Below are 27,596 nucleotides of genomic sequence, written 5' to 3' on the forward strand. Positions count from 1 at the left end.
CATGCTAGGGTTATATCAAATCCTAACTGACTTGGGGGAAGAAAAATACCCAACTATAGCAGGCTCTATCCTTCCATGCAAAGGAAGGAAAATACCCAACAACGGACCACTTTAGCCATCCTGTTGCACCTGGTGGGGGGGCAGTTGAGCAGCACTTGTGAGGTTCACAGTCAGTCCTGAGGTACAGGCTCACTGAAAGACTGAGAACTAACCATAGGACTATAGAAAGCATCCCCCACCTGACCACCAGAGTACTAAAGGCCTATTTACAGCCATTCCTCTCACCCAGTACATTAGTCCAGCTATCAAGGAAAAATTACAAAACATACTAAATAGCAAAAAACACAGTTTGAAGAGACTGAACAAGCATCAGAACCAGATTCAGACATGGCAGAGATGTTGAAATGATCAGACCAGAAATTTTAAGCAACTATGATTAATATGCAAAGGATTCTAATAAATAAAGTGAACAGAATTGTTAGAAGTTCTCTAGACAGATATAAAATGATATAGGTCGGAAACTCAGACCTACATAAAGAAAAATACAGCATCAGAGAAGAAATAAGTGAAGATAAAACAAGAATTCTTAGGTCTCTTATTTTTAATTGATCTAACAGATAACAGCTTGTTTAAAATAATAATAGCCCGAAGTGAGGTATCACAAGATTGGAAGAATAGGCTCCACATGTACTCGCCATAAAATTGGCACTGACTAATGAACACTATGGTGCTCACATGGTAGTAATATTCTCCAGGGATTAAGGGGTTGGGGGGGGGAGGTAAACTCACAACTAGTGGATGTGGTGAGCATTGTAGAGGGGAAGGACATGCCTCTAATCCTCGCTTGAGTGAGGCAAAGACATAAAATGTAACCAAAATGTTTGTACCCTCATGATATCCTGAAATAAAAATTTAAAAAAAGTTCTGAGAATTACAATATGAAAAAAAAATTAAAATGGAAAAAAATAATAGCAACAATGTATTCATGTATGTATGCTTAAGTATATAAACATATTTATATATGCTTATATATAAACGAAATGAATGAGAGCAATGATACAAGGGAAGTAAGGGAGAAATATGGATTATTTTCTTATTATAAGGTACTTGCACTACCCAGGAAGTGGTATAATGTTATTTAAAAGTGGACCTGGATTACTTGTACATGTATATTACAAACTCTAAGGCGATCACTAAAAAAAGGAAAAAAAGAAAAAAAGAAAAAAAAAACCCACAACTGATATGCTAAGAGAGGGGAGAAAACAGAATCATATAAAATGCTCAGTTAAAACCACAAAGGGTGAGAAAAGAGTGAAAGACAAAAATAGGAACAAAGAACAAGGGCAACAAATAGAAAAACAGCAAATATGGTAGAGAGTAATCCAACTACATTAGTAATTACTTTAAACATTAATGGTGTAAATGCTCTAAGTAATACCCAGAGCTTATCAGAGTAAATTAAAAAGCAAGATCCAACTATATGTTGTTTACAAGAAATCTACTTTAAATAGAGATACATATACATTAAATGGATAGAAAAGATATACCATTCTAATGCTAATTTTTAAAAAAGCAGGATTAGAGATATTAATTTCAGACAGAATGGACTTTGTAGCAAGGAAAGTTATCAGGGATAAAGAAGAATATTACATAATGATAAAGGGGTCAATTTTTCTAAGAATATAAACTAACTGTAATGTGTATGTGCCTAATAACAAAGCATCAAATTACATGAGGCAAAAACTGATAGAAGTGCAAAAAGAAACAGATGAATCTACTATTATAGTTGGAGATTTCAACATCCCTCTATCATAAATAGACAAAAGCAACAGGTAGAAAACTGGTAAGGACACAGCGGAACCAAACATCATCATCAGTTAACTAGATTTAATAGACATCTATAGACTACTTCAGCTAACGGTAACAGAAGACACACTCCTCTCAAGCTCACATGGAACGTTTACCAATATTCTGGGCCATAAAACACACCTTAACAAATTTCAAAGAATAGAAATCATACAATGTCTACTCTCAGATGACAAGGGAATTAAACTAGAAATCAACATCAAAAGATAACTGGAAAATCCTCAAATACTTGGAGATTAAGCAACACATTTCTAAATAACATGAGTTAAAGGAAGAATCTCAAGTTTAAAAATATTTTGAACTAAATGAAAATGAAACTATAATATCAAAATTGTGAGATGCAGCAAAAGCAACACTTAGAGGGAAATTTATAGCATGGAATGCATATATTAGAAGAGACAAAAGATCTAAAATCAATCACCTAAGTTTCTGCTTTAGGAAACTAGAAAAACAAGAACAAATGAAATCCAAAGTAAGCAGAAGAAAAGAAACAGTAAAAATTAGGGAAGAAATCAGTGAAATTAAAACAAAAAATCAAGAGAAAAAAATCAAAGAAAAAAAAGCTGGTTCTTTGAAAAGATCAACAGAATTGATAACCTAGGCTTACTAAGAAAAAAAAAAGAGAAAAGACACAAGTGCTAATATCAGAAATGAAAGATCAACATAACTAAAGATTCCATGGACACAGAGGATAATCAAGGAATATTATGAACAACTCTATACAAATAAATTTGATAATGCAAATGAAATGGACCAATTCCTTGAGACACACAATCTGCCAAAATTCACACAAGAAGAAAACACAATCTGTATTGACTCTGTATCTAGTAAAGAAATTGAATCAATAATTAAAAACCTTCAAAAATAGAAAGCACCAGACTCAGATGGGTTCAGAATCCTACCACAAATTTAAGGAAGAAACTATTCCAATTTTCTACAGTATTTCTCAGAAGATAAAAGCCAAGAGAATATCTCCTATCTCATTCTATGAGGCCAACACTACTTTAATACCAAAACCAGAAAAAAACATTATGAGAAAAGAAAACTACAGACTTGTACTTCTTATGAACATAGATGAAAAAATTCTCAACAAAATATCAGCAAATCAAATCCAACACCATATAAAAGGAATTATACACAATGACCAAGTGGGGTAAATCCCAGTTATGCAAGGCTCATTTGACATTAAAAAATCAATTATATAATCTTCCACATCACCAAGCTAAAGAAGAAAAATCAGATGATCTTCTTAGTAGACGCAGAAAAGGCATTTGACAAAATCCAACACCCATTCATGATAAAAAACTCTTAGTAAGCCAGGAATAGAAAGTAAATTCCTCAATTTGACAAAGAACATCTACAAAAACCCTACAGCTAGTATTATACAAAATGGTGAGAAACTCAAAGTTTTCCCACCAATATCAGGAACAAGTTGAGGATGTTACCTCTCATCACTGCTCTTAAACATCATACTGGAAGTCCTAACTAATGTAATGAAAGCAGCAAAGGAAATAAAAGGTATACAGATTTGGAAAGAACAAATAAAACTGTCTTTGCTCGCAGATGATATGATCCAAAAGAACTGACAAAAAATCTCCTAGGACTAATAAGATATTACAGAAAGGCTGTAGGATACCAAAGTTAACATACTAAAGTGAATCACTTTCCTGTATACCAGCATGAACAGTGGAACTTGAAATTAAAGGCACCATGCCATTTACATTAGTATCCCCCAAAATAAAATACTTAAATATAAATATAACAAAATAAGTACAAGATCTATATGAGGAAAATTATAAAACTCTGATGAAAGAAATTAAAGAACTAAATAAATGGAGAGAGATTTCAATATTGTCAAGATGTCAGTTCTTCCCAAATTAATTATAGATTCAATGTAATCTCAATCAAAATCCTAGAAAGTTATTTTGTGGATATTGATAAAGTGGTTCTAAAGTTTATAGGCAAAAGACCCAAAATAGCCAACTTGAAATTGAAGGAGAAGGACAAAATTTGAGTACTGACACTATCTGACTTCAAGACTTACTATAAAGCCACAGCAATCAAGACAGTGTGGTATTGGCGAAAGATAAATAGATCAATGGAACAGAATAGAAAGCCCAAAAATAGACTCACATAAATCTAGTCAACTAATCTCTGACAAAGGAGCAAAAGCGATACAATGGAGGAGAAATAATCCTTTCAACAAGTAGCATTTTAACAACTAGACACACAGCTGCAAAACACAAAAATAATCTAGACACACACATTTTACCTTTCACAAAAATTAACTAACAATGGATCATAGATATAAATGCAAAACTAAGAAACCCCTAGAAGATAACATAGAAGAAAATCTAGATGATCTTGGGTTTGGTGATGACTTTTTAGTTACAACACCAACGGCATAATCCATGAAAGAAAGAATTGATACGATGGACTTCATTAAAATGAAATTTCTGCTCTGCAAAAGACACTGTCAAAAAATATAAAAAGGCAAGCCACAGACTGCAAGCAAATGTTTGCAAAACACATATCTGATAAAGGACTGTTATCCAAAATGTACAAAGAACTCTGCAGACACCTGTCCAAAGAAGACATATCCATGGCAAATAAGCATATGAAAAGATGCTCCACATCACATGTCATCAGGTAAATACAAATTATGACAATGATAAAATGCTATTAAATACAACACACCTATTAGAATGGCCAAAATCCAGAACACTGACAGTATCAAATGCTGGCAAGGATGTAGAGTAACAGGAACTTTCAGTGGGAATGCAAAATGGTGCAGCCACTTTGGAAGACAACTTGGCAGTTTCTTACAAAACTAAACATACTCTTACCATATGATCCAGCTATTACTCCCCCTAGTATTTACTCAAGGGAGTTGAAAACATATCCACACAAAAACCTGCATACAGATGTCTATAGCAGCTTTATTCATAATTGCCAAAACTTGGGAACAATCAAAATGTCCTTCAATAGGTGAATGATAAATAAATTATAGTACATCCAGAATATGAAATATTATTCAGCACTAAAAAAGAATGAGCTATCAAGCCATGAGAAGACCTGGAAATAATTTAAATACATATTACTAAGTGAAAGAAGCCAATTTGAATGGCTATATACTATATGATTCCAATTATATGACACTCTGGAAAAAGCAAACTGTGGAGACAGTAAAAAGATCAATGGTTGCCAGGGGTTGAGGGGAAGGAGAAATGAATAGGTGGGACATAGATAATTTTTAGAGCAGCGAAACTACTCTTTATGATACTGTAATTCTGGATACATGCCATTAGACATTTGTCCAAACCCACAGAATGTACAATAGCAAGAGTGAAATTTAATGTAAACTATAGACTTTGGGTGATAATGATGTTTGTCAATGTAGGTTCATCAATTATAACAAATGTACCATTCTGGTGGGGGATGTTGATAATGGAGGAGGCTATGCATGTGTGGGAGGAGCAGGTAGATGGGAAATTTCTGCACCTTCTCCTTAATTTTTCTATGAATCTAAAAATTTTCTTCAAAATAGCATACTGAAAGAATGTATCAAAGACTTAAATTTAAGAGCTAAAACTATTAAACTCTGAGAAGAAAACAGGCATAAATCTTTGTGACCTTAGATTAAGCAATGATTTCTTAAATATGACACCACAAAACTCCAGCAATAATAGAAAAAATAAATAAATTTATCCAAGTTAAAATGTTCTGTGCTTCAAAGAACACCATCAAGAAAGGGAAAAGAGGCCGGGCGCGGTGGCTCACGCCTGTAATCCTAGCACTCTGGGAGGCCGAGGCTGGTGGATTGCTCGAGGTCAGGAGTTCGAGACCAGCCTGACCAAGAGTGAGACCCTGTCTCTACTAAAAATAGAAAGAAATTATCTGGCCAACTAAAATATATATAGAAAAAGTTAGCTGGGCATGGTGGCACATGCCTGTAATCCCAGCTACTCGGGAGGCTGAGGCAGGAGGATTACTTAAGCCCAGGAGTTTGAGGTTGCTGTGAGCTAGGCTGACGCCATGGCACTCACTCTAGCCCGGGCAACAGAATGAGACTCTGTTTCAAAAAATAAAAAATAAAAAGAAAGGGAAAAGACAACCCATGGAATGGGAGAAAATATTTGCAAATCATATATCTAATAAGGGATTTGTATCTAGAATATAAAAGGACTCTTACAATTTAAAAGAAAGACAAATAATCCAATTGAAAATGGCAAACAATATGAATAGAGCTATTTCCAAAGATGATATATCAACATCTGATAAGCATATGAAAAGATGCCTAACATCACTGGCCATCAGAGAACTAGAAATCAAAACCACAGTGAGATACCACTTCACTTCCACCAGGATGGCTATAATAAAAAAGACAGACAATAGCTAGTGCTGGTGAAGATGTAGAGGAATTGGAACCCTCCTATTCTGCTAGTAGGAATGTAAAACGATGCAACTGCTCTGGAAAATAGTGTAGCAGTTCCTCACAGGTTAAATAGTTATAATATGACCCAGCAATTCCATTCCTAGGGATATACCTAAGGAAAATGTAAATATATGTCTACATAAAAACTTGTACATGAATGTTCATAGCAACATTATTCGTGATAGTCAAAAAGTAGAAATAATCCACATGCTTATTAACGTATGAAGCGATAAACAAAAGGCAGCATACCCATACAATAGAATATTACTCAGCAATAAAAGGAAATAAAATACTGATAAAATTCTACAACATAGATGAAACTTGAAAACATTATGTAAAGTGAAAGAAGCTGGTCACAAAAGACCACATGTTGCATGATTCCATTCATATGAAATGTCCAGAATAGGCAAATTTATAGAGACTGCAAGTAAATTAGTGGTCAGTTGCCCAGGGCTGGGGATGGTGGTAATTAACTGCTAATGGATACAGGGTGGGGTGGATGGGGTGTGTTGGGATGACGATGTCCTAAAATGGATTATAGTAATCACAAAACTGTACATTTTAAATAGGCAAATTGTATGATCTATGAATTATTTCTCAATAAAGCTGCTCTTTTAAAAAAATGAAATGAAATAAAAGTACAGCATGAAGATTCAAAGCTATGTCAATATAAGCATGAAGTCACAGCCAAGCCTGAGATGACAACGGCGTTCCAGAGAATGTTTACACAAATTCCTGTGCCCTTTACATCAAATTGATATTAGGACTTAAGTTTAATTTGAAAAAACATTTCTAAAAAAATGATTGTACCTTTGGGAAACAAACAAAATAGTGGGCTAAAATTAAAGATCAAATTAAAAATTCAGAACAAAAGTAGATATAAGAAACTATCAGTATTTAGATGATCAGTGAATATAAACATATTCCATTTAAAACAAGTCATTATGTTTAAGCCTCACATAAAGTTAATTTCTATCCTTTTATTAACTACCAAGCTAACCCCATATTTTTCCTTAATAATTGCAAAATATATCTGTAAATGTGGATACAAAATGAACATTTCTTACAACTGTTAACAGCTCTCTTGCTTAAACAAGACATTGATTTGCATTTGTAATTAGTAAGATTTTAAATTAATTCCTTTCAAGAAAACATAAATGGGCATAAAAGTTTTGGTGCTTTGAAATGTTTTTCTTAAATTATAAGAGCAATATAAAAATATTACAGAAAACTTGGGATATAAAAACAGAACTCATTTATATTGCCAAGACAGCTATTTTCATTTTCCAATGTACCTTGCATAATATTTTTCAAATTCATGCATTTTAACCTAATTGCAATCATTTCTAAAATATAATTTTGTATCCTGCTTTTTCAATTAATGTATTGTATGCATTTTCCATATTGTAGTCTTTGTAATTACAGTTTTATGGCAATATAATTTTTTAAGTGCATGTGATTTATTCAGCAATTATTTCAGAGTTGGACATATAAGTTGCTTCAAATTTTTTGATGTTATAAATAATATTGCAAAAGCTATCTCTGTGCTTATTCTTTAACGTTACTCTCTTAAAAGAGATGCCTAGAAGTGGAAACATTTTTATGACAGTTGACACACACTGCCAAATTACTTTCATCTCTACTTGGATGATCTATAAGCTTCTCAAACGTAATATGTTCCAAGCTGAGCTCACCATTACCCCACCCCACCTCCACCTGTTCCTCCTTCTATCTTCTTCTTTCTTGGTGATTGGCATCCCCAGATGCTCAAGTCATGAACTCAAGCACCATCATCTTTGACTCTGCTCCTTCTTTCCACATAACCAATCCATCATCAGTCTCTGACATTTACCCTGAAATAACTCTCATAGACACCTGTCCACTTTGTTCTATCCCACTGCCACAACTCTAGTACTAGTCACCATCACCTTCCTCAGAGAGTGAAGCAACAGTCCTTAATAGTTCTCCTTGAACCCAGTCTTTGCCATTGTCCTTGCAAAGTCTATTTGCTGAATGAATGAATGAATAAAACACATTATAACACATTTAAAAAAACAAACAGAGCAAAAATGTCATGCTCAAGAGCAGCTGATAACGAATTTGCCTTGTAGGTTAAAAAAATGTGTATCTATTGTTTCTTCTGTAGAATCAAAAAATTTGAACATGCTGGCTTTTTTTAATATATAATTTTGTCTGAGGCCATGTATAATAATAATTTATGCTATACATGCTAAAATTATGTTTTTCATAATCTGTTGTTTTCCCTTTAGCTAGCTTTTTGATATGTAAAAATGTAAAATTTTTATGAAGCGAAACGAGGATGATCTTTACCATTATGACCTAAGCACATCTTTTCAGAATTTCAACTGTGTATAAACAGATGGACGGGAATGTATTATCAAGCACACGGCTCTCAATGAATGCTAACAAAACATGGGGCTTCAAAACCTCAGGGATCGATGTATGCTAGATAGACTCGTTCCTTGAAACGAATTTTCTCTTCCAATTTGAACAACTCAATTTCCCTTCTTTGAGGTGAAATACACTTATTGAGGCCTTTAAACATATAATGTGAAGAGCCAAATAACAGGTAAATAATTTAAGTCAATACTCTGCCTTTTTCAGCAATAGCCAGATAAATGAATCTAATGATTTTAAGGTTTTCTAAATTGTCCCAACTAATGAATGCATTTTATTCTTTATGTATATAGGAGATAAAAGGCAGTTTAGAGAAAAATGTGTCCATATACATTACATGTTGCCTGGAAACTCTCGGGCTCTCAAAAGAAGCAACACAACACTTCCTGCTTTTTTCCTCTACCTCACTTCTTTTCTCTGTATGTATCTACAATTAATCAATCAAAAAGTAAGATGGAAAATAAAGGATAAAGGACTTATGAGATTATAACAAAACACATAATAAACAAATGAAAAACTAACCCAAAATTAGGAAAAAACTGAAAAATTGACAGGGTTAATATTAATAATTCCATTGTAATCCAGGGCACTGAGTTTGGCACTGAACTTACTTATATCCAAGTCAAAATAGAAAAAACAGTAAATGTCACAGTTCTCATCATTAGAGAGGGGGTAGTGTGACTATTTCTTAGAGACCTTCATGTTTTAGTGGCATTAAATTCTAAAAGAATTTTCTCAATGTTCACGTACCTCTAGCAGGGAACATGGATGGCTACTGGGTCCCCTCCACACCAATATCTCCACGCAGCATTCCCTCCATTCAATCCTCCCCTCATTCTACACAAGCATGATCTCTCTAAAATGAAAACTCTAGTATCAGGCATTTTCTACAAAGGTCCCTAATGCTGCAGGATAAAATCCAAACAACCTCTCCAGATAGACAAGGCCTTACATGGTCTGGTCTTTGCCCCCTTGATAACTATCACTTCTGGATCTCTCCCATTTCCACACTAAGCAGGTTGCCAAGTCCAACATCCTTTCTACTACGTGAGGGCTTTTGGCCATGCCCTTACTTCTGCCTGAAGTCCCCCTTTCTCATTTTCTTAGCAGGCCAGTCTGTACTTAACATTTTCAATGCAGATCAGGCCTCACCTCCTCCATGAACCTTTCCAGGCACAGACCTGAAGCAGAGGAGGAGCCCTCTCTGTGGTATCTCAGTTGTGGCTCTCACAACACTGACTTTAATTATCTGATGCCTTGCCTAGTCCCTAGTAGATTGCAAGCACAGATTGTATTCTGTAAATCACTAAGCCCCAGAGACTAATACAATACTCTCCCATAAAAAAATACATATTAATAAGCAATGCTAAATTATGAAAGAAAAACTGATAGAACTTAAAAGAATAGAAATTAAACATACAATTACATTGATTTCACTTATTTATTTTTGTTATAAAAATGGACTGGTATGGGTTTCCAGTTTCTATTTTTATTAAAGGAATTTTTAAAAAAAATTCCTATATCACCACCAATCCATAAAATAAAGGATATTTGAAAAAAAAGAGGATATTTGTACCAAAAATATAGGAGGGACATTATATTTTTTTACAATTTTTACTTCAAAATACTGGGGGTACAAGTGTTCTTGTTACATGGATAAATTATATAATATAATGCTGAAATCAGGGATTTTAGTGTGCTTATCACCTGAATCCTGTACATTGTACCCAATAGGTAAGTTTTTATCTCTCGCCCCCCCTACCTTTTCCCCTTCTTAGTTTCCAATGTCCTTTATACCACTTTATGACCATGTGTACCCATTGTTTAGCTCCTACTTATTAGCAAGAACGTGCGGTGTTTGTTTTTCTATTCCTGAGATACTTCACTGAGAATAATGTTCTCCAGTTCCATCCAAGTTGCTGCAAATGACATTATTTCATTCCTTTTTATGGCTGAGTAGTACTCCACGGTGTGTGTGGGTGTGTGTGGGTGTGTGTGTGTGTGTGTGCATGTTTTCTTTATCCACTCATCAACTGATGGGCACTTATGTTGATTCCACATCTTTGCAACTGTGAGTTGTTCTGTGATAAGTATTCAGATGCTGGTATCTTTTTGAAAAGAATACTCCTTTTCCTGTGGGTAGATACCCAGTAGTGGGATTGCTAGATTCAATGGTAGGTCTACTTTTAGTTCCCTGAGTAGTCTCCATACTGTTTTCTATAAAGGTTGTACTAATTTATAGAGGAATGAAATCATTTAAGAAAAAAGGGCAACCCCGTATCACCAAAGATGGAGACAACTTCAGAACCCTACTGAAACTGGCCCAGAATCATGACTTTCCATCAGACCAATATCTGGCAGCCACTGACTTACCTTCTCTCTTCCTCAAGTATAACTTCTCACTGAGGCCTTTGATATAGGACAAAAATCAGACAATTAATTAGAGGGAGCACTTTGTGAGTATTCCCTCTAGAGAATAAACTAGGATTCTCAGTTGCTAATTGGGGCTAGATCCACATGCTTTGGTACCAGAGGAAATAGTGGTAGGTTTGACAATCTCTTAGGAAAAGTGAGTATATTCTTTAATCTTCACACCCCATCATTCCCTTCATAGCCACCATTTACACTACATCACTCACCCATGGTTGGCAGCTATGACATGCCTAGAATGAAATATAAACCTGCTCTTCTTTCCACCAGCTTTATCCCAAGCTAAATACATCCACGAGTTCTTAGCTTCTGGCTCAGTGTCAGGAGCAAAAGCAGCAGCAAGACCATGCCCAGAGACAGCACAGTTGCTTTGGGGTTATGGGTCTGGCACGTGAAAATGAACCTTTTCAGAGGGCTCAGCCTTCCTTTGCAGGAGCTTACTCACTTTGAAGTAAATCTTTATAATCATTTTCTGTTTGATTTAGGAGAAGTTTGAAAGCTGTCAGTGAGTTCTACAGAGATGAAAAAATGCTTGTCAAGAAGGACAATGAGTGGGGATGCTGCAGGGTAGGCTCTTGAGGATTGACATTTAATGACCCTTTAGATGGCAGAAGGGTAGTAGGTTTACTTCGAGAGTCTACCACTGAGAGCTTCTCTCGGTCATCTGCTGTTTATTTAACCACACACATCGCATATGAAAAAATTTATATTATAGTTAGTAGATTGTGGCTGTCATGAGTAATAGGAAATAATTTCATGAGGATCTTTTTTTTTTTTAAATCCAGGACCAAGACTTATGCTTAAGTGTTAAGCACATTTATTAGGTGCTTAATTAATACTTCTGAAGTATATGAATATATATTCTAAATAAAATTTTTAAAAAGCGACGGTTGTAATTCCTTTGCTATCACTGACTCTACTTCTTGATCTTTTCAATATTTCATTTTTAAAAGGATTTATAGCCCAAGATATTTTCAAAAGAAAATACAGAGGAAAAAAGTGTATGAAGTAAATTAAAAATCACAATATACACCATTAAAAAGGAAGAAAGGCACTAGAGATGAGTTAAGCATTGGATTTATTTCTAAATTTAAGGCAACAGGGCTAAAAAATTATTTCTGTTACCATGACTTTATATAACAACTAAAGAAAACATGCGAAATCATTCCTAGGGATAAACTTTTCTTCTGGAATTATAACTCAATAGGATTTTATTTTATTCGTGCTTTTATAGGGACACCGGAGTAATGGAGTTGGCATTGGGTACAATTTATAGAAATGCTATTTTAAAAGACTCCTCATAAGAATATTTTGTAAAGGTTAAGGCTTAACGTTAAATTAAAACTCGTGGAAAGCATTTCAAGTTGGGAAGGGATCTGAGACAAGAGTCCAAATAAATGCCACGGGACGAACTCTCAAATATCTGACAGCATATGCCTCCCTCTAGCAGGTGTTGGGGGCCAGTCCGCCAATGACTGAATTCTCTAACAAGTACTTGTAGGACAAAAATTCTGTTCTTAATTTAGAGTCACATGCTCAGGCCCAGCCCTAGGCTCAAAGAATCAGTCTCCAGGGGGAATCAGAGGCCAGGAACCTATCTATATTTTTAGTAATGTTCTACTGGCAACTCTCAGGCTAGACATAGTTGGAAAGCACTGCTTTAGGTCAGAGTTTGGTTTAGGTAGCTGCTTAGTTCAATTAAGTTCAGGTTCTAAAAGTGCCTCTATGGGTGGAGCCTGCCCTACTGATTGGAGAAAGGGTGAGACCAGAAAAAACTACAACAATGGAAAACTCTACCAGTGCCTGGTTTTTGTGCTATTTCCTCCAACATTTTTTTTTTTTGTTATTGTTTTAACAATCATTGTGGAACACCATTCCTTTAAGAAAAATGTTGACAAAGCTCCATATTTAGAGACTGTTCCAGGGCAAATATTCCTGTTCATCTCATTCCATGGTTTCACTTTAATTACTCAGTAGGAAAGAGAAATATATTGTAACTCTGAAGTGAAAATTTAAGGTCTAGAATTATGTTTTCATATAGAAAGCCAACCAGTGTACAGACAAAAGATGAGGCAAATATTTTCCTCAAAGCACTTCTATGTGTGCTTGACTGACTTCAAAATCTATTGCTGTAACATAGAAAACTCAATTCCGAAATTTATAAGTTGGACTTTATAACTCACTGCTTTTCCCTACCCTCCTACTACCCACTCCCTCAGACTTCATCTATGTCATCTGTGATCTCTTACCTTATTTCCAACAAAGTTCTCCTTTAAAGCTGCCCTTGGAGTTAATTCTCACTAATCCAGGTATTCTAGCTAATTTCAGATATCACCTGGATAACAGTGTTTTCAGAATTATGGATGAAGGAGGAGTTGGAAAGGGATATGTGGTGAAAAACGTGATTTATGCCACATACTGTACTTTAACAGGATGGGGGGAGCAAATCTGCCTCAAATTATAGATTAGTAATTAAAGATCACAATTTGTCTTGATAATAACATTGACGCTTTCAATTTGCACAGGCAAGAGTGTTTCTTGACCTCTACAAGACACAAGTCATATTTTGTACAGCTTGAGAGTTGACAAATCCCTTTCTAATACATTGTCTCATTTAATCACTGTAACAACCCTAAGGGACAGTATAATTCCCACTGGAACAGATGAGGAAGTTGAGGCCCAGAGAAGTTCAACATTTGCCTAATATCACCAGGTTTGTGAGTGACAAGGCCAGGCTTTAGGCTCTCGTATCATAGGAATGGGCTTCCAATCCACTCCAGCTATCAGTCACCAACACATGGTGGAAAGAATGTTAAAGACGAAGAAATAGTTTCCTAGAATAAAGTTACACCAGTCCGCGCGTCCTTCTGCAGCTGATAACTGGGGCATCAATTTCCTTTGAAATTCATGGCCCTAAATAATCAGCTTCTCTATGGAAGGCACAAAAGACTTAGTGCTATAATTTATGATGCTGATCCTGATCTACAACAATTAGATTTCACAGACCTGGAACTTGAGATATGAAGAACTATTAACACAATCTCTTTGTCAATAAAGAAAATTGCTAGCATGTTCGTATCTTTACAGTATCTATTTCCTATTAAAAAGAAAACTGTAATAGGCCATCTGCCATCTATAATAAGTGTGATAAAATCACCGTATTTTAAAAATCTATATTTAAGACAATGAGATAAAGGTCTGCTTACCCCTCCTTGAGGTCATTAATGGGAAGCGGAACCCTGCCGCCCCTGTCTAGGGCTGACGTGATGTTTATGGCGTTGAGGCGCTCAGGCTGCCACACATTTTTCACTGCCCCGAGAAAGTCTCCAAGAACCTCACTGGCCAACATTTCTTCTACGTTCATATTTTTAATGAAGAATTCTGCTTGATATGGCAATGGGAAGTCTAATTTTGGCGAAAAAGGGTATGCATATCTTTAACAAAGTAGTCTTTTAAAGGGGAAACAGAAGAATAATTTGAGATTTGTTGAATTCTGTCATAATCCTGGAAGTAGGGAACAATATTAATACTGGCTTTAAAAGTTTTCTGTATGACAGAGGATGTCTCTAAAAACATAACATACATTAGACACAGAACTTTATCTACGATATAATAAAATCCAAGGTCCAGCAATTTATAATTATAGGACTTGCCAAAAAAGAAGACTCAATCTGCATTTTTTAATTGATAATATTTAGTGATTTTTTAGGAGCATGTTAAAATGTCACTTTTTCCTAAAATAAATTTAGATTATATGTCCAATACAAATTCTAAAAATCAGAGCAATTCTACTGTTTTCATCACTCTATAATTAAATGTGCTAGAAAAATTAAAAAGTTCTTACATAATTCCACATTTCACACTGCTAGAGATTTAGTTAGCTTTCCCCCCTCCCCAATGTCTCATCAAAATTTCCCTCTAAATAGTTCATAATTTATATTTTAAACCAGCCCAGTGTCAAAATCAGACTCTTAATATAAAAAATCTAAATACAGAAATATTTGTTATTCAAATGTTACTCTTGAATTACAAACCATCATTTCCTATATTTTGATTGTTCTATTAAGATAAAGAATAGCCTATTTTTTATTTAATAATATTTCTGTAATAATAAAGGTTAACTTTTTAAAAATATCTACTATGAGGCAGGCCAAGCTAAGGGATTTAAGTGAATTATAACATTTAATTCTCACAACAGGACGGTGAATAGGCACTTACATTTTTCTCTATACTTTCAGATATGGAAGCTTATCTTTGGAGAGGTCTAAGAACCTGCCATGAATTTGAACTTACCTCATATGATTTTTATTTCATTTAAAGAAGACTGTATATATAAAATACTCAGTGGAGTTCCCAAAATAGAGTGAGAACTTATAAAGTATTAAACTTTGTTTTTGGTTTTTTGAGACAGGGTCTCACTCTGTCACCCAGGCTGGAGAGCAGTGGTGTGATCATAGCTCACTGCAGCCTCAAACTCCTGGGCTCAAGAGATCCTCCTGCCGTAGCCTCCAAAGTAGCTGGGGCTATAGGCATGCACCACCACACCTGGCTAATTTTTATTTTTATTTTTGTAGAGATGGGGTCTCACTGTGTTGCTTAAGCTGGTCTTGAACTCCTGGCCTCCAGTGATCCATTTTAGCCTCCCAAAATTCTGGGATTACAGGCATGAGCCACAACACCCGGCTAAACTTTAGCTCTTGTTATATTAATAATAATATGAAAAGTTTGGTTATCTGAATTCACACTTTAAAAGTACAAGAAAATGTTTCTGGACTCCAATTTAAAGTTGCCAATAATAATTATACTATGAATATCCTGTGATTTATTTCAATAAAATTCATGTATCTGTAAAGTATGCCACTCTTCCTTAAGAAACCAAAAATGAAAATTATATAATAAGTACCAGAAATCTTAATGGCCTCATTTCTTATGGAGCCTCTTTGATAGTAAAAGAGATTTGATGCTAAAATTAAGAAAGAAACTCAGGTTTCAGAGTTTTTAACAGCTTTCTAGAGCATGGTCATTACTTCCTGAAGATTTAGTTGTTCAAGGCCCTAATCATAAAAAGTCTTTTACTTAATATCCTATATTGTCATTTATTCTGCTTATGATTTTGTTAGATTTGTTTAATGTATGGTCCATCTGTAATCTTCTAAAATATATTTACTCTCTTTTAAGCAGATAAATTTCCTGTTTTATACAGATAAACAATAGCTTAATTATGCTACACTTTACTGCATACCTAAAAATAGTCATGCAGAAATGTGTCCTGAAGAAGAGTTTCTTGGCAATAAATAATATTTATAAATAATATCAAATATAGCTGTTGAATATGCCAGAGGTCTACAATCTATTCATCTCCTTAAAATGTTTTTACATCCAATTTTCTAAATAAGCATGTAAAACTTTTTTCTTACTATCAGTACTACTTTTTGGAGAACTGTTACTTGGCTCTTCCTGATCCCTGTGACCCTGCTTCGTGTCTCCGTCTCTGAGACCTGCTGCGAAGCCTGTCGCTGCCACCACGCCCTTCAGAGGCTCTGGGTTGGGCGGCTGCCTGCTGTCTACCCAGCAAAGAGCTGATGCCAGGCCTACAAGAGATGAGTCACGGCAGCTTTCTAACTCTGGGGAAATCCCATGCTTGCTATATTTGGAAATCACCGAGGCCAGGAGAACAGTAGGCCAACAGATTGGTGGCAGGCCTCTGAGGCGCTAAACCCAATTTAGAGAATCACTTCTTGTACTCTCCTTGAGCGCCACGCTGTGTGAGACTACATGACTAATTTCCCATTAGGTCTCTCAGAACAGGAGACAGCTGGGCAGGGAGTTGGACAGAGCCTGATTACCCTGATATAAACTTTTGTTACTTCTTTTCCTAAAACTTGTCTGGGACAAAGAGCATGAGTGTAGGCCATGCTCAAAGATGTGCATCCTAGTGCACACAGACATTCTTTCTAGACTACCAAAGACAAATATGTGACCTTTAGGTCAGTTGTACTCAAATAGTTTTGGGCCACTAAACGCTATGTAAAAAGCAGTGGAATAGCTCTGCCTGAAGTAGAGGTCATGGCTTTCAAAACCCATCTCCTCCTCCTCCTACTCCTCAGCAACATGCCTTCAAAACCCCTGATTTAGATAAATAGCCCCTAATGCCAACTCTTAGTCCCACTGCTGTCTAGTATCTTCCATTAGTTATCTGCTTGATCATGAGTCCCAAATGTCAACACCACCACCTATTAAGATCCTTGTGTACTCTGTATTTACGCACTAAGACCACACTTGAGAAGGAGTTAGCTCAAGCTGTAGAGAAGGCTGTCTTTCAGTTTGTAGGGATTCCCATACTTGATAAAAAGTTTTGAGTCTCTCTGAAACATAATGGTGAGGTTAGATGGCCCAAGCCCCCTGTAATATAACTATTAATATATAACTATAGTGATGAACTCTCAAGGAGGAAGGAAACTTTTCGACTATTCTCCTCATTAAGGGTATTCCAATTCTACAGGGACAGCTTAGGATGGATGCAAACATCCAATCACAACTGCAGTCAAGAACAAAAGTCTCCCTGATCCAAACATAAATACTTACCAAAAGCCCTTGGGGAGTGGGAGAGTCAACAAGGAGCCCTCTGTCCAGGACTATAGAACTGGCACTTGGACTTGCTTTTCATGTATGAAGGTCATTTTAATTTTAAACTCACACATTGGTTGTCCACAATTGATACTGCTAAGTATCTGTGGGAAAATTCACTTAATGGGGTTCAAGTCTTTAAGCAATTTCTGCAAATTTCATTTTGCAGAAATTGCTTTCTTTTAGCATAAAGGCAATTTTTAGTCCAGCCTTGACTGAATTATCATGAATTCCAAATTATTAGGTTCTGATAAAAAGTTTTGTGTTTGCTCATTTGTTTTTAGTTGTATTAGTAAATAGAAGCAAGAATTTCCCTATCAAGAATGCACAATTGTTTTTCTGTCTGCAAAGGAAAAATACTCTGCATCAGCTCCTCTCTTATCACCCCCATAAATGATATCTTGTATAGAGAGGATTACCCTGTAATTTGTAAATTTTAACTACAAAGTTTTTCGTAGTATGTATTTTCCCAGTCGGTTGCCAAACCAGAGTCAAAATATTTGAGAGTGAAATTCTTGGAATATGTCCTTTGTCCCTAACCTTCCAAGTCCTTAGGAAATCATTTACAATTTGGGCATATGTAACTTTAAATTCCTGATGCATTCTAACAGTTACTAACACATGATTAGCTATTTAGGAAGGAAATTGTGTGCCAAATTTCAGTTTATTTCTGTCTTCCAACAACTCTATATGGTCACATACAACTAGACGACCACCTACAGTAAATTTTAAAGTAAAATAATAAAACTAGTTAATAATTATTGACTGTGCACCCTGTGATCAGCTCTGTGTCAAGCACATTTCAAGCCTTAACTCATAGAATCCTTACCCCAGACTTCTGAGAGAGATGCTATTCTTAAGTCTTGTTTTACAGATGATGAAACCAAGCCTTAAAGAAATAAGTGGCCTATCTGCTCGGTTCCCCATCCTGAGTTTTTTACCACCATAACACATCATATTTTATAATAAATTAGACACTGCTTAGTTTTCTTTCCTACATTTTAGTACCTCATCAGTTATATTAGGTATGTGGTGCTTTAAAATTCTTAGCTATATTTTATGTAGTTAAGAAACATAAAGAAATACTGCTTGTAAGTAAGAAAATGGTCAACATATTTTCAATACCTACCTTCTGCTGACATTATATTAATTATCAAATTATGCCTTGCAGTCTCAAAGGTGCGCCTATTGTAGGCAGTTATCTATTATAAAAGGAAAATCATATTAAACAAGTGAAATGTTATTTGTAAAATGAAGTTCATTAAGGAACGAAACTGAAAACAAATCGTTGTTCTTTCCATTTTCATTATTTGTTGATATACTTACAAAATATTCCTTCTCTGGGTAATAAGAATTTGAGTCTTTTAGCAACATTATGGGAAAATAAACAATTAGGTCTATTTAATGTGCTGAAACAAAAAGTTAAAATCAGAAAGACTCCTTCACAAAAAACCATTAAGTCCTCACAGCAACGTAGATGCATCATTAATAAATGAATTAACCATTATGAATTACTTACCGGTGATGTCCTGAGGTTTTTAAAAAAATCTAAACAATATATTTTTGTACTTTTAAATGGAGTTTAAGGATTATGACAGAATGAACACTTCAAAACAAGCACATCTTTGTGTTGTTTGCATTTAGACTAAACTGCATACCAGTCAAAAAATGTCATAAAAGACCCTTTGGAAATCATCTCTCACTTATGATGGTAATAAAGCAGCAAGGATCACAGTCTTAAGTAAGCTTACGGCACATGCTCAAAAATACAAATCAATCCCTTCAGAGAGTCCAGTATTAGTAAACATTTGTAGGGCCAATGAACTTACATCAAAGTCAACTCAGCAACAGCCACTGCAAACAACAAACAAAGCAAAGGCCAACTACAGGATATGGCTTCAAAAATCAAAGAATAATTAACTTTATAACAGATGTTAAATCATTCAGGCATTCTGCAATACCTCAAAAACACAAATGATTGTGTCAAAGTCTTAGAATCCCAGCACTAGCCTTCTGGCAGTGATTGCAACGGGAGCTGACACTGAGACAAAAGAAGAGTATAACACTGACTCAAAAGAAACATTTTGTGCATTTAAAAACAAGTATCAAAGATTTTTATACAACATATATGAGTTTCAAAAGAAATAAATCACACTCGTTAGAAATATTATTTGAGAGTTAAAACAGTAAGAATTGGAATTTTGGAATAAATAATTCCAAACCTTTAAAAATACTTCAAAGGTATATATTTTGAAAGGCATATTATTCCATAAAGTTAAAAGAACTTCTCTCTCCACAGTTTGTCAAATTTCCATCAGATTTAATCATTTCCTTGCTGCTACCTATTGAGATACCTGATCAGTTAGCCTCACCGTGAATACTAAAATTAAGACTGGCCAATAAAATAAACTTAGAACTATTGTTCAAATGAAGTAAATGAAAAAATGCAAAATAGATTTTATTTGGGAAACTTCATGATTTAAAAAGTTTACCATGCAAAAAATTTAATCATATTTTCAATGGAAAAAAGAGAATGAATCCTCTACTATTTGTTATAATATCTTGAAGCTTCAGCTCAAAAAACAATTGATATTTTCAAATTAATAGCAATATTTTTACGGCTAGCTTTCCCATATTCATCAAAAATTTCGTTATTATAAATTTCATAAATTCTAATAAATGTCTTTTTTTAAAAATCCCAGGCTACTGAAGGGAGTGAAGAATATTTCGTATTAGGAGGAAGAATTTCATTGTCTGATTTTATATTCAATGTTTAATTTTAATGGCTATGAAAAAATACAGTCCTTCTATTGCTTCTCAGATATTTAAATACTGTAATATGCTCTCATTTTACTTATGATTATGACGTGAAGACCTTCAAAGCAGGAGAGTGTGTGTATGTATGCATGCTTTATTTTTGGTCTTCTATTTCTAAAATAGTGCCTGATCTACTTTAGATGCTTAAAATCTAAATATTTCACATAAACATTTACTGAATGAATTAATCAGCCGATTTATACAAAATATTAGTTTGATATGCAAATTCTTGACTAAATTAATAGAATATTTTAAAATGCTATAGCTGTTACTACCTATGAATATAAAAATGAGTTATTTACAGATTAATTCACTACTTGTTATATGAAGGATATGCTAAATTTTTATCTTCATCATTTTAGCATATTTTTAACACATATTCATAACACCAGGTTAGTCATGAAGTATAAAAACATAATCAACTCTTCTTATGAAACCATCTCAATGCATGTGTTTCTCTCCTATCCTAGACCCTTGCCTGTTCCCAACAAGAAATAGTCATTATGAATTTGGTATTGAACATCCCACTCATTTTAAATATAGTTTTATTATTAATGTATGTATGCTTAAAATGTAAGGTTTAGTTTGTTTGTTTTTGTACTGTACCAAAATGGTAAATCCTATGTATCTTCTGGTACTTTTTTTTTTTTAATTTAACATTGTCTTTAAAATATTTATCCATGTTGCTGGGCAAACTTAAGTTTATTTTCGCTCTTAACATTCACTGTGTTGAGTACACTACAATTTAGTAATCTATTCTCTTAGTGATAGACTTTTGGGTATCTATTGTTTTGTGGGTTTCCAGTGTTTTGCTATACAAACATCGTACTTGATGAGCACCATCGCAAATGTCCTCCAGGAGGGCATTTGCAAGGATTTCTTTTGGCTACCTGCCTAGAAGTGGGACTGCTGGATCATAGGTACAGTGATAGGCAACTACGTATCACTGTACCCTGTGATCAACTATCCTGGAGGCATTGGTCTAAAACTATAGTACGACTCTCCTCCCATTAACTGCCACATTCAGTACTGTTTTCCAAAGTGGTTATGCCAATTTCCATATCCACATGTAATGAATTTTACTGACGGTAAAATTTTCATTGTGGTCTTAATTTGAATAATCTTCATTAGTCGTAAGAGTAAGCTTCTTTACCTAAGTTTATTGGCATCTGTGTTTCCTTTTTAGTGAAATGTCTTTGTCTAATTAAACTGTAGTATTCCTTTTTACATTTTAGATACTCACTCTTAGTCAGCTAGCTATATGTATTGACAATATCTTTTCCCAGTTTGAGGCTTTCAAAAAAAATGGTTTCTGGTTTAATGGTTGATGAACAGAAGTTTAAAAATTTCACATATTAAAATTTATCAACATTTTTTCTCTTAAATACAAATATTAGATCTTATTTAAGAAATCCTTCTCTACCTCAAGGTTAGAAAGAGATTCTTCTACATTTAACATATAGTTTAAAATCTGCTTTTCACATTTAATCCTTAAGCTACCTAGACTTGAAACCTTGCATAATTTCTGTTAGATTTATTCCTAGTACCTTATAATTTTTATTGCTATTAAAAATGGTATCTTTTAAAAAAATTTATTTTCTCAATATATGTTATTCATGTGTAGAAATGTAACCCTAACCTTAATCCTAACTCTAGCCCTAACCCTAGAGTTTCTTATACTGATCCTATAGCTCACTGCTAGCTTTTCTTAAAATTTAAAATAATCTATCAACTGTTCCATTTCTTCCTTTCCAAACTTACAGATTTCATTTTTCTTTCTTTACTGCACACGAAACTCAAATTATTATATACAGTGTGTATGTGCATATATATGTATATACAATATATATAAAATTTTTCTCTAAGTAAATTACCTCAATGATAGTTGGCTTCCCCACATTGTCAGCTGTTGGAGACCCATAAAGGACTCCATCACTATATGGTGTCCTTTGGATATATCGAAGCCATCCAGGTCGGTCTGGGTAACCCATTAAATTTGTGTTAAATGTGATGGGATCGTTACTAATCTCACCTAGATAAGAAACACAGAATCAAGACATAAGATAGTTATTTTCACACGTGGTCCTTTGGTAGTTTCAATCAAAACATTCTGTCTAAATTTTTTTTCTTACATTTATAGCAAACTACATACACACATACACAAAATCCATCTGGGAATTTGATTAGGGCCCCACATTAAATAGATATCCTTTGGTTGTTTAATTTGTCTAGAAATTTTATGCAATGAAGAAAGCATATTCATACAATTTTCTTGGATTTTTTTTTTTGGTCATCTAAAAGTAAGGTAGTTCCACTATTAACTATTTTTCAGAAAAATTCCCTAATCATTATACTGATGTATTTATTCTTTTAAGAAGCATTCCTTTCATGAAACTCTGGATACTATCAAACTAATGTTAAAGAATATTTTAAAATCATAAAATTATTGGGCAAAATAAAAATAATATAATTTTAAAACATTGGAGAATAGAATGAAAAAGATGTTACAAATCCAAAACAACTATAATAATGATAGCATTTATTAATAATAAGCAATAATAACAGCATTATTTACTAGCATTAAATAAATGCTTTACAAGTACTATTTCATTGATTTTCAAACATAGCTATGAAAGTAGTACTATTATTGGCCCTAATTTTATTGATAGAATATGTTATTTTCCATATTAAGTAATTTCTCCATGGTCATAGTAAATGGTGGAACTAGAGTTTAATCCTGGCTGACTCCAGAAACTATGCTCCTAACTATGTATTTTCTTCTCAAATGTTAGAGATGCTGTTCAAAAGGTTTAGCTACAGAGTTTTGCAAACATGGAATGCCTCATAAGAAAACATTTTTTGAATAATTGATGAAAATGTTACCTTTTTTCTTGAATATTATTAAGAACATGGCTAACTATATTTTATGAAAGTTTTCAGGTATGCTATTCATCATATAATCTACAAAAAATTTATATCAATTCCAATTTAAAAATGTGTTCTTACAAAATATGATTTTCAGAAAATTCACTTTTGTTACTTGAATTATAATGTAATATAAAAAAACCCACATGTTCTCACTAATAAGTGGGAGCTAAACAATGGGTATACATGGTCATATAGTGGTATAAAGGACATTGGAAACTAAGAGGGGAATATTGGAAGGGCAGAGATAAAAATGTGCCTATCCAGTACAATGTACGCTACTCTGGTGCCGGGCACACTAAAAGCCCCGACTTCGGCATTATACAAGTCATCCATGTAACAAAAACACTTGTACTCCCGTAATATTTTGAAATTAAAAAAAAACTTAACATGTTTTTTCTTGCTATACTTCATACATCTTTATTAATTTGATTGCATTTGTGATCATTCAAAATAATATATTTAAATCAATAGTGAATTAAATAAGACTTCATAAATGGTATCACTCTGAAGGAAAAATTAACCTTCATTATATTATTTTGAAGTTATATAAAATTATCTCCTATTGTAAAAGCTTTTTTTTTTTTTGAGACGGAGTCTTGCTGTGTTGCCCAGGCTAGAGTGAGTGACGTGGCGTCAGCCTAGCTCACAGCAACCTCAAACTCCTGGGCTTAAGTGATCCTCCTGCCTCAGCCTCCCGAGTAGCTGGGACTACAGGCATGTGCCACCATGCCCGGCTAATTTTTTTTTTCTGTATATATTTTTATTTGTCCAGATAATTTATTTCTATTTTTAGTAGAGATGGGGGTCTCACTCAGGCTGGTCTCGAACTCCTGACCTCGAGTGATCCACCCGCCTTGGCCTCCCAGAGTGCTAGGATTACAGGCGTGAGCCACCGCGCCAGGCCTATTGTAAAAGCATTTTAAAGAACTCTTACTTAATATATTTCATTCTTTTCTACAACATATGTACAGTTTTCCAGAAGTCAATGTGCTACGTAAGAATCTACATCTTGATATGGAAAAATCATAATTTTATAGCTATAATTATTTCTATATGAATATACGTAGATCATTTGTTAGAGGCATAAAACTCAAGACTGAATTTAGAAACATACTTTCCTGGACATGGACAATGTATATGACCTGAACTTATGTACCCCCATGATGAGCTGAAATAAAAAAAAAAAAAAAAAGAAACATACTTTCCTTAAAATTTAAAAATAAATTTCCTTCTGTAATTAAATTTCTAGTCTTCAAATGAGAAATATCCTACAACAATCAATTTATCACACATATCCAGACCATTTCAAAAATCTTAATGATAGTTGATCATATACCATACAGATTATACACACTGAACAAAAGGAAAAATTTACTAAATTAACCACTTTTGCCCCACAAAGAACATACCAGGTTTTGGATAAGGTGGAAATTCCCCCTTAAAATATTCTCTTTCCAAAACATGAACAAAGAGGACGCCTGCCGATGGGTATACATTCCGATCGGAGTGCACCTTGGAGAAAATAGTGTACACTGAAAACAAAGAAGAAAGATAAGAGAGAGAAAGACAAATAATGAGATATGCCCTTAATAATTCAGCTTACACTGTAAAGAAGAGTCTCACTAGGTAGAAATTTCTGGGAAAATTGAAGGAACATGCAAGAGAGCTGCTAATAACTGTTTTAAAGGAAGGTGATTTCAGGACAAAACATGGAAAAACACTTACAACTTGTGTTTAGAGACTTTTCAATCAGTACATAAAGAAAATTAGGCACATTTGATATTTTAAATTGTTATTAAATTAGAAAGACATCTATAAGATATTTTTTGAAATTCTTACGAACCAAATACATCACGGGAAAAGATAACTACAAAATTGCTATAGTTTTTTTTCTCTTTCCTTTTTTAAAAACAAACTACATAGAATAATTTTTAAATTGTAAGAATACATACTGTATTGTTTTCTAGACAAAGCACATCAATCTATATAATACCATCAATACATGTAAGGTGACTTTCATATATACTTATAAAAATGCACTGAATACTTTTCCTGAGTATTCACTCTTCATATCTCTCCTAGAAATGATTTATTCCATTTTCTCTGATCTTGACATTTAATAATTCAAACATACTCTATTATATTATGCTACATTTTAAATAAGCAATAACAATTACATAATAAAATTCAGCACAAATAATTTAAGTGAAATGGGGCAGATTTCATGATTTACTAGTTACTTAAGACATATGATGTGACTACATTAAAATGGTCAAATTGGTTTGATTAGTTTCCACCTATTGTTTTTGCTCTGATGTCATCTCTCCACCAACACATTATTGCCATTACCCTTGTCACCTCTACAATCTCTTTTGGATTTCTATCTTCCTGATTGGCTAGCAGCTGCAATTTTTAGACAGATAAACCCTATCAAGCCAGTCCTTTCTCTTAGTCACTGATGGATTTGTAAATGTGGTAATTAACCTTAACCCCAAGGCTGCTCACTCTAAGCTCACAACTTACTAAAAGCTCTGCATAGCAAGATCACTGACAATAAATTTTTCAGCATAAAAATAAAAACTCCCACAAAATGTTTCTTTATCTGTGAAAACTTGTCCCTGGTAGTTCTGTGGATGGCTGCCAAAAAAAAGGAGAACTGAACTAAAATATTTGGCTTGTAGCTTCACGTATCCATAGCTTTACTACCAAAAACAACTTCAAAGGCTATGTAACAGAGGGAAGGAAGCTGCAAGTTAGGTTTAAATTAGGTATGTAGCGAGACTCGTTCTTTCCTGACTTGCTTTGCACTAGTATTCATACATGATCTTCCCATGGCATTTATAGTAACCTACTTCTGTCCAAGAGCAATTTACTTACCTGCTGGAATGACCCCATTCCTAATAACAATGGATGAATCATAGAAATATAGTAAGGGTAAGAATTTAACTTTTTTTTTTTTTTACCAGTTTGATACTACAACATGCCCTGAATGCTAGCTGCTATGGGGAATGTGAAGATGAAAGAGACCCTGTCCCTGCTTTCCATGAGTTAACTATCTGGTTTGGGAGACCAACATCCACCTAACTAAGTATTAACCCAGAGGTATAAACTGCTCTGGCAATACCTGGAAAAACAGGAGGAGCAATCGAGGTTGAAAAGATCTGGAAAAGATTTATGGAAGAAGTAGAATTCAATATGGCTCTTAAAATACTACAGTAGTAGGATTCTGAAATTCAGAGATGGGGAATTCGAGTATTTCAGCAGCAAATACGTGTGTAAGATATAACAGTGGGCTACTGTGGGGCCCTTTCAAGGAAGGAAATTAAGCGCATGATACGAGATATGCCCTTAATAATTCAGCTTACACTGTAAAGAAGAGTCTCACTATGTAGAACTTTCTGGTAAAACTGAAGCAACATACAAGAGAACTGTTGCTGATAACAGTTTTAAAAGGAAGTGATTTCAGGACAAAACATGGAAAAACACTTAAACAACTTGTGTTTGGAGACTTTTCAAACAGTACATAAACCAAATTAGGCACATTTAATATTTTAAATTGTTATTAAATTAGAAAGACATCCATAAGATATATTTGGTTATCAGTGATGGTAGATCCTAGAGTATATTTAAGGCAGGGGAGGCAAAACTGGGAAGAAAAAAAGAATCAAATTATGGAGAGTTCTGAACTCCTGCTAAGAAGTTATTTTACTCTATATGTAACAGTGTTTAACTTCTGGATCACAACCCTACATACAAAGCACGGAAACATTTCCAACACTCTAAATGAATCTCTCCGGAGCTTATATAATTTATTCTTTCTAGAGATCAAAAACACCTTGCAGTCCAGCACTGAGTTTTATTTACCTTGTTATTTTCTCAGCACCTAGAAGAGTGTCTGGCATATTTGAATAAGTTTACCAATGCCTACGGAATGGATAAATATATTCTAATACAAAGCACTATAGATGTAGACACAATTTTCCTATTAGTGAACTATTTGTATCGTACTTAATTAAAGTGCAGCACTTTACAGATTACCATTGTCTACTGACAATATAAACTACTAATAGTCTCC

At 34.2% G+C, this 27,596-nt stretch overlaps 1 protein-coding gene across 5 annotated transcripts in view; it reads right to left on the reverse strand.

The window, feature by feature from the left end:
• SGCE (sarcoglycan epsilon) overlaps nucleotides 1–27,596 on the reverse strand; it is a 70,148-nt gene that overhangs the window by 18,751 nt on the left and 23,801 nt on the right. For all 5 annotated transcript variants that reach the window (XM_045564084.1, XM_045564082.1, XM_045564085.1 and 2 more), the window contains 4 exons: nucleotides 24,931–25,053; nucleotides 22,468–22,625; nucleotides 18,906–18,978; nucleotides 14,356–14,554 (listed from right to left, as the gene is read on the reverse strand). In XM_045564084.1, coding sequence (XP_045420040.1) covers nucleotides 14,356–14,554; nucleotides 18,906–18,978; nucleotides 22,468–22,625; nucleotides 24,931–25,053 — 553 coding nt within the window. The remainder of the gene's footprint in view (nucleotides 1–14,355; nucleotides 14,555–18,905; nucleotides 18,979–22,467; nucleotides 22,626–24,930; nucleotides 25,054–27,596) is intronic.

The sequence above is a fragment of the Lemur catta genome, chromosome 11 (genome assembly GCF_020740605.2).
Source record: "Lemur catta isolate mLemCat1 chromosome 11, mLemCat1.pri, whole genome shotgun sequence".
NCBI classification, from domain to species: Eukaryota; Metazoa; Chordata; class Mammalia; order Primates; family Lemuridae; genus Lemur; species Lemur catta.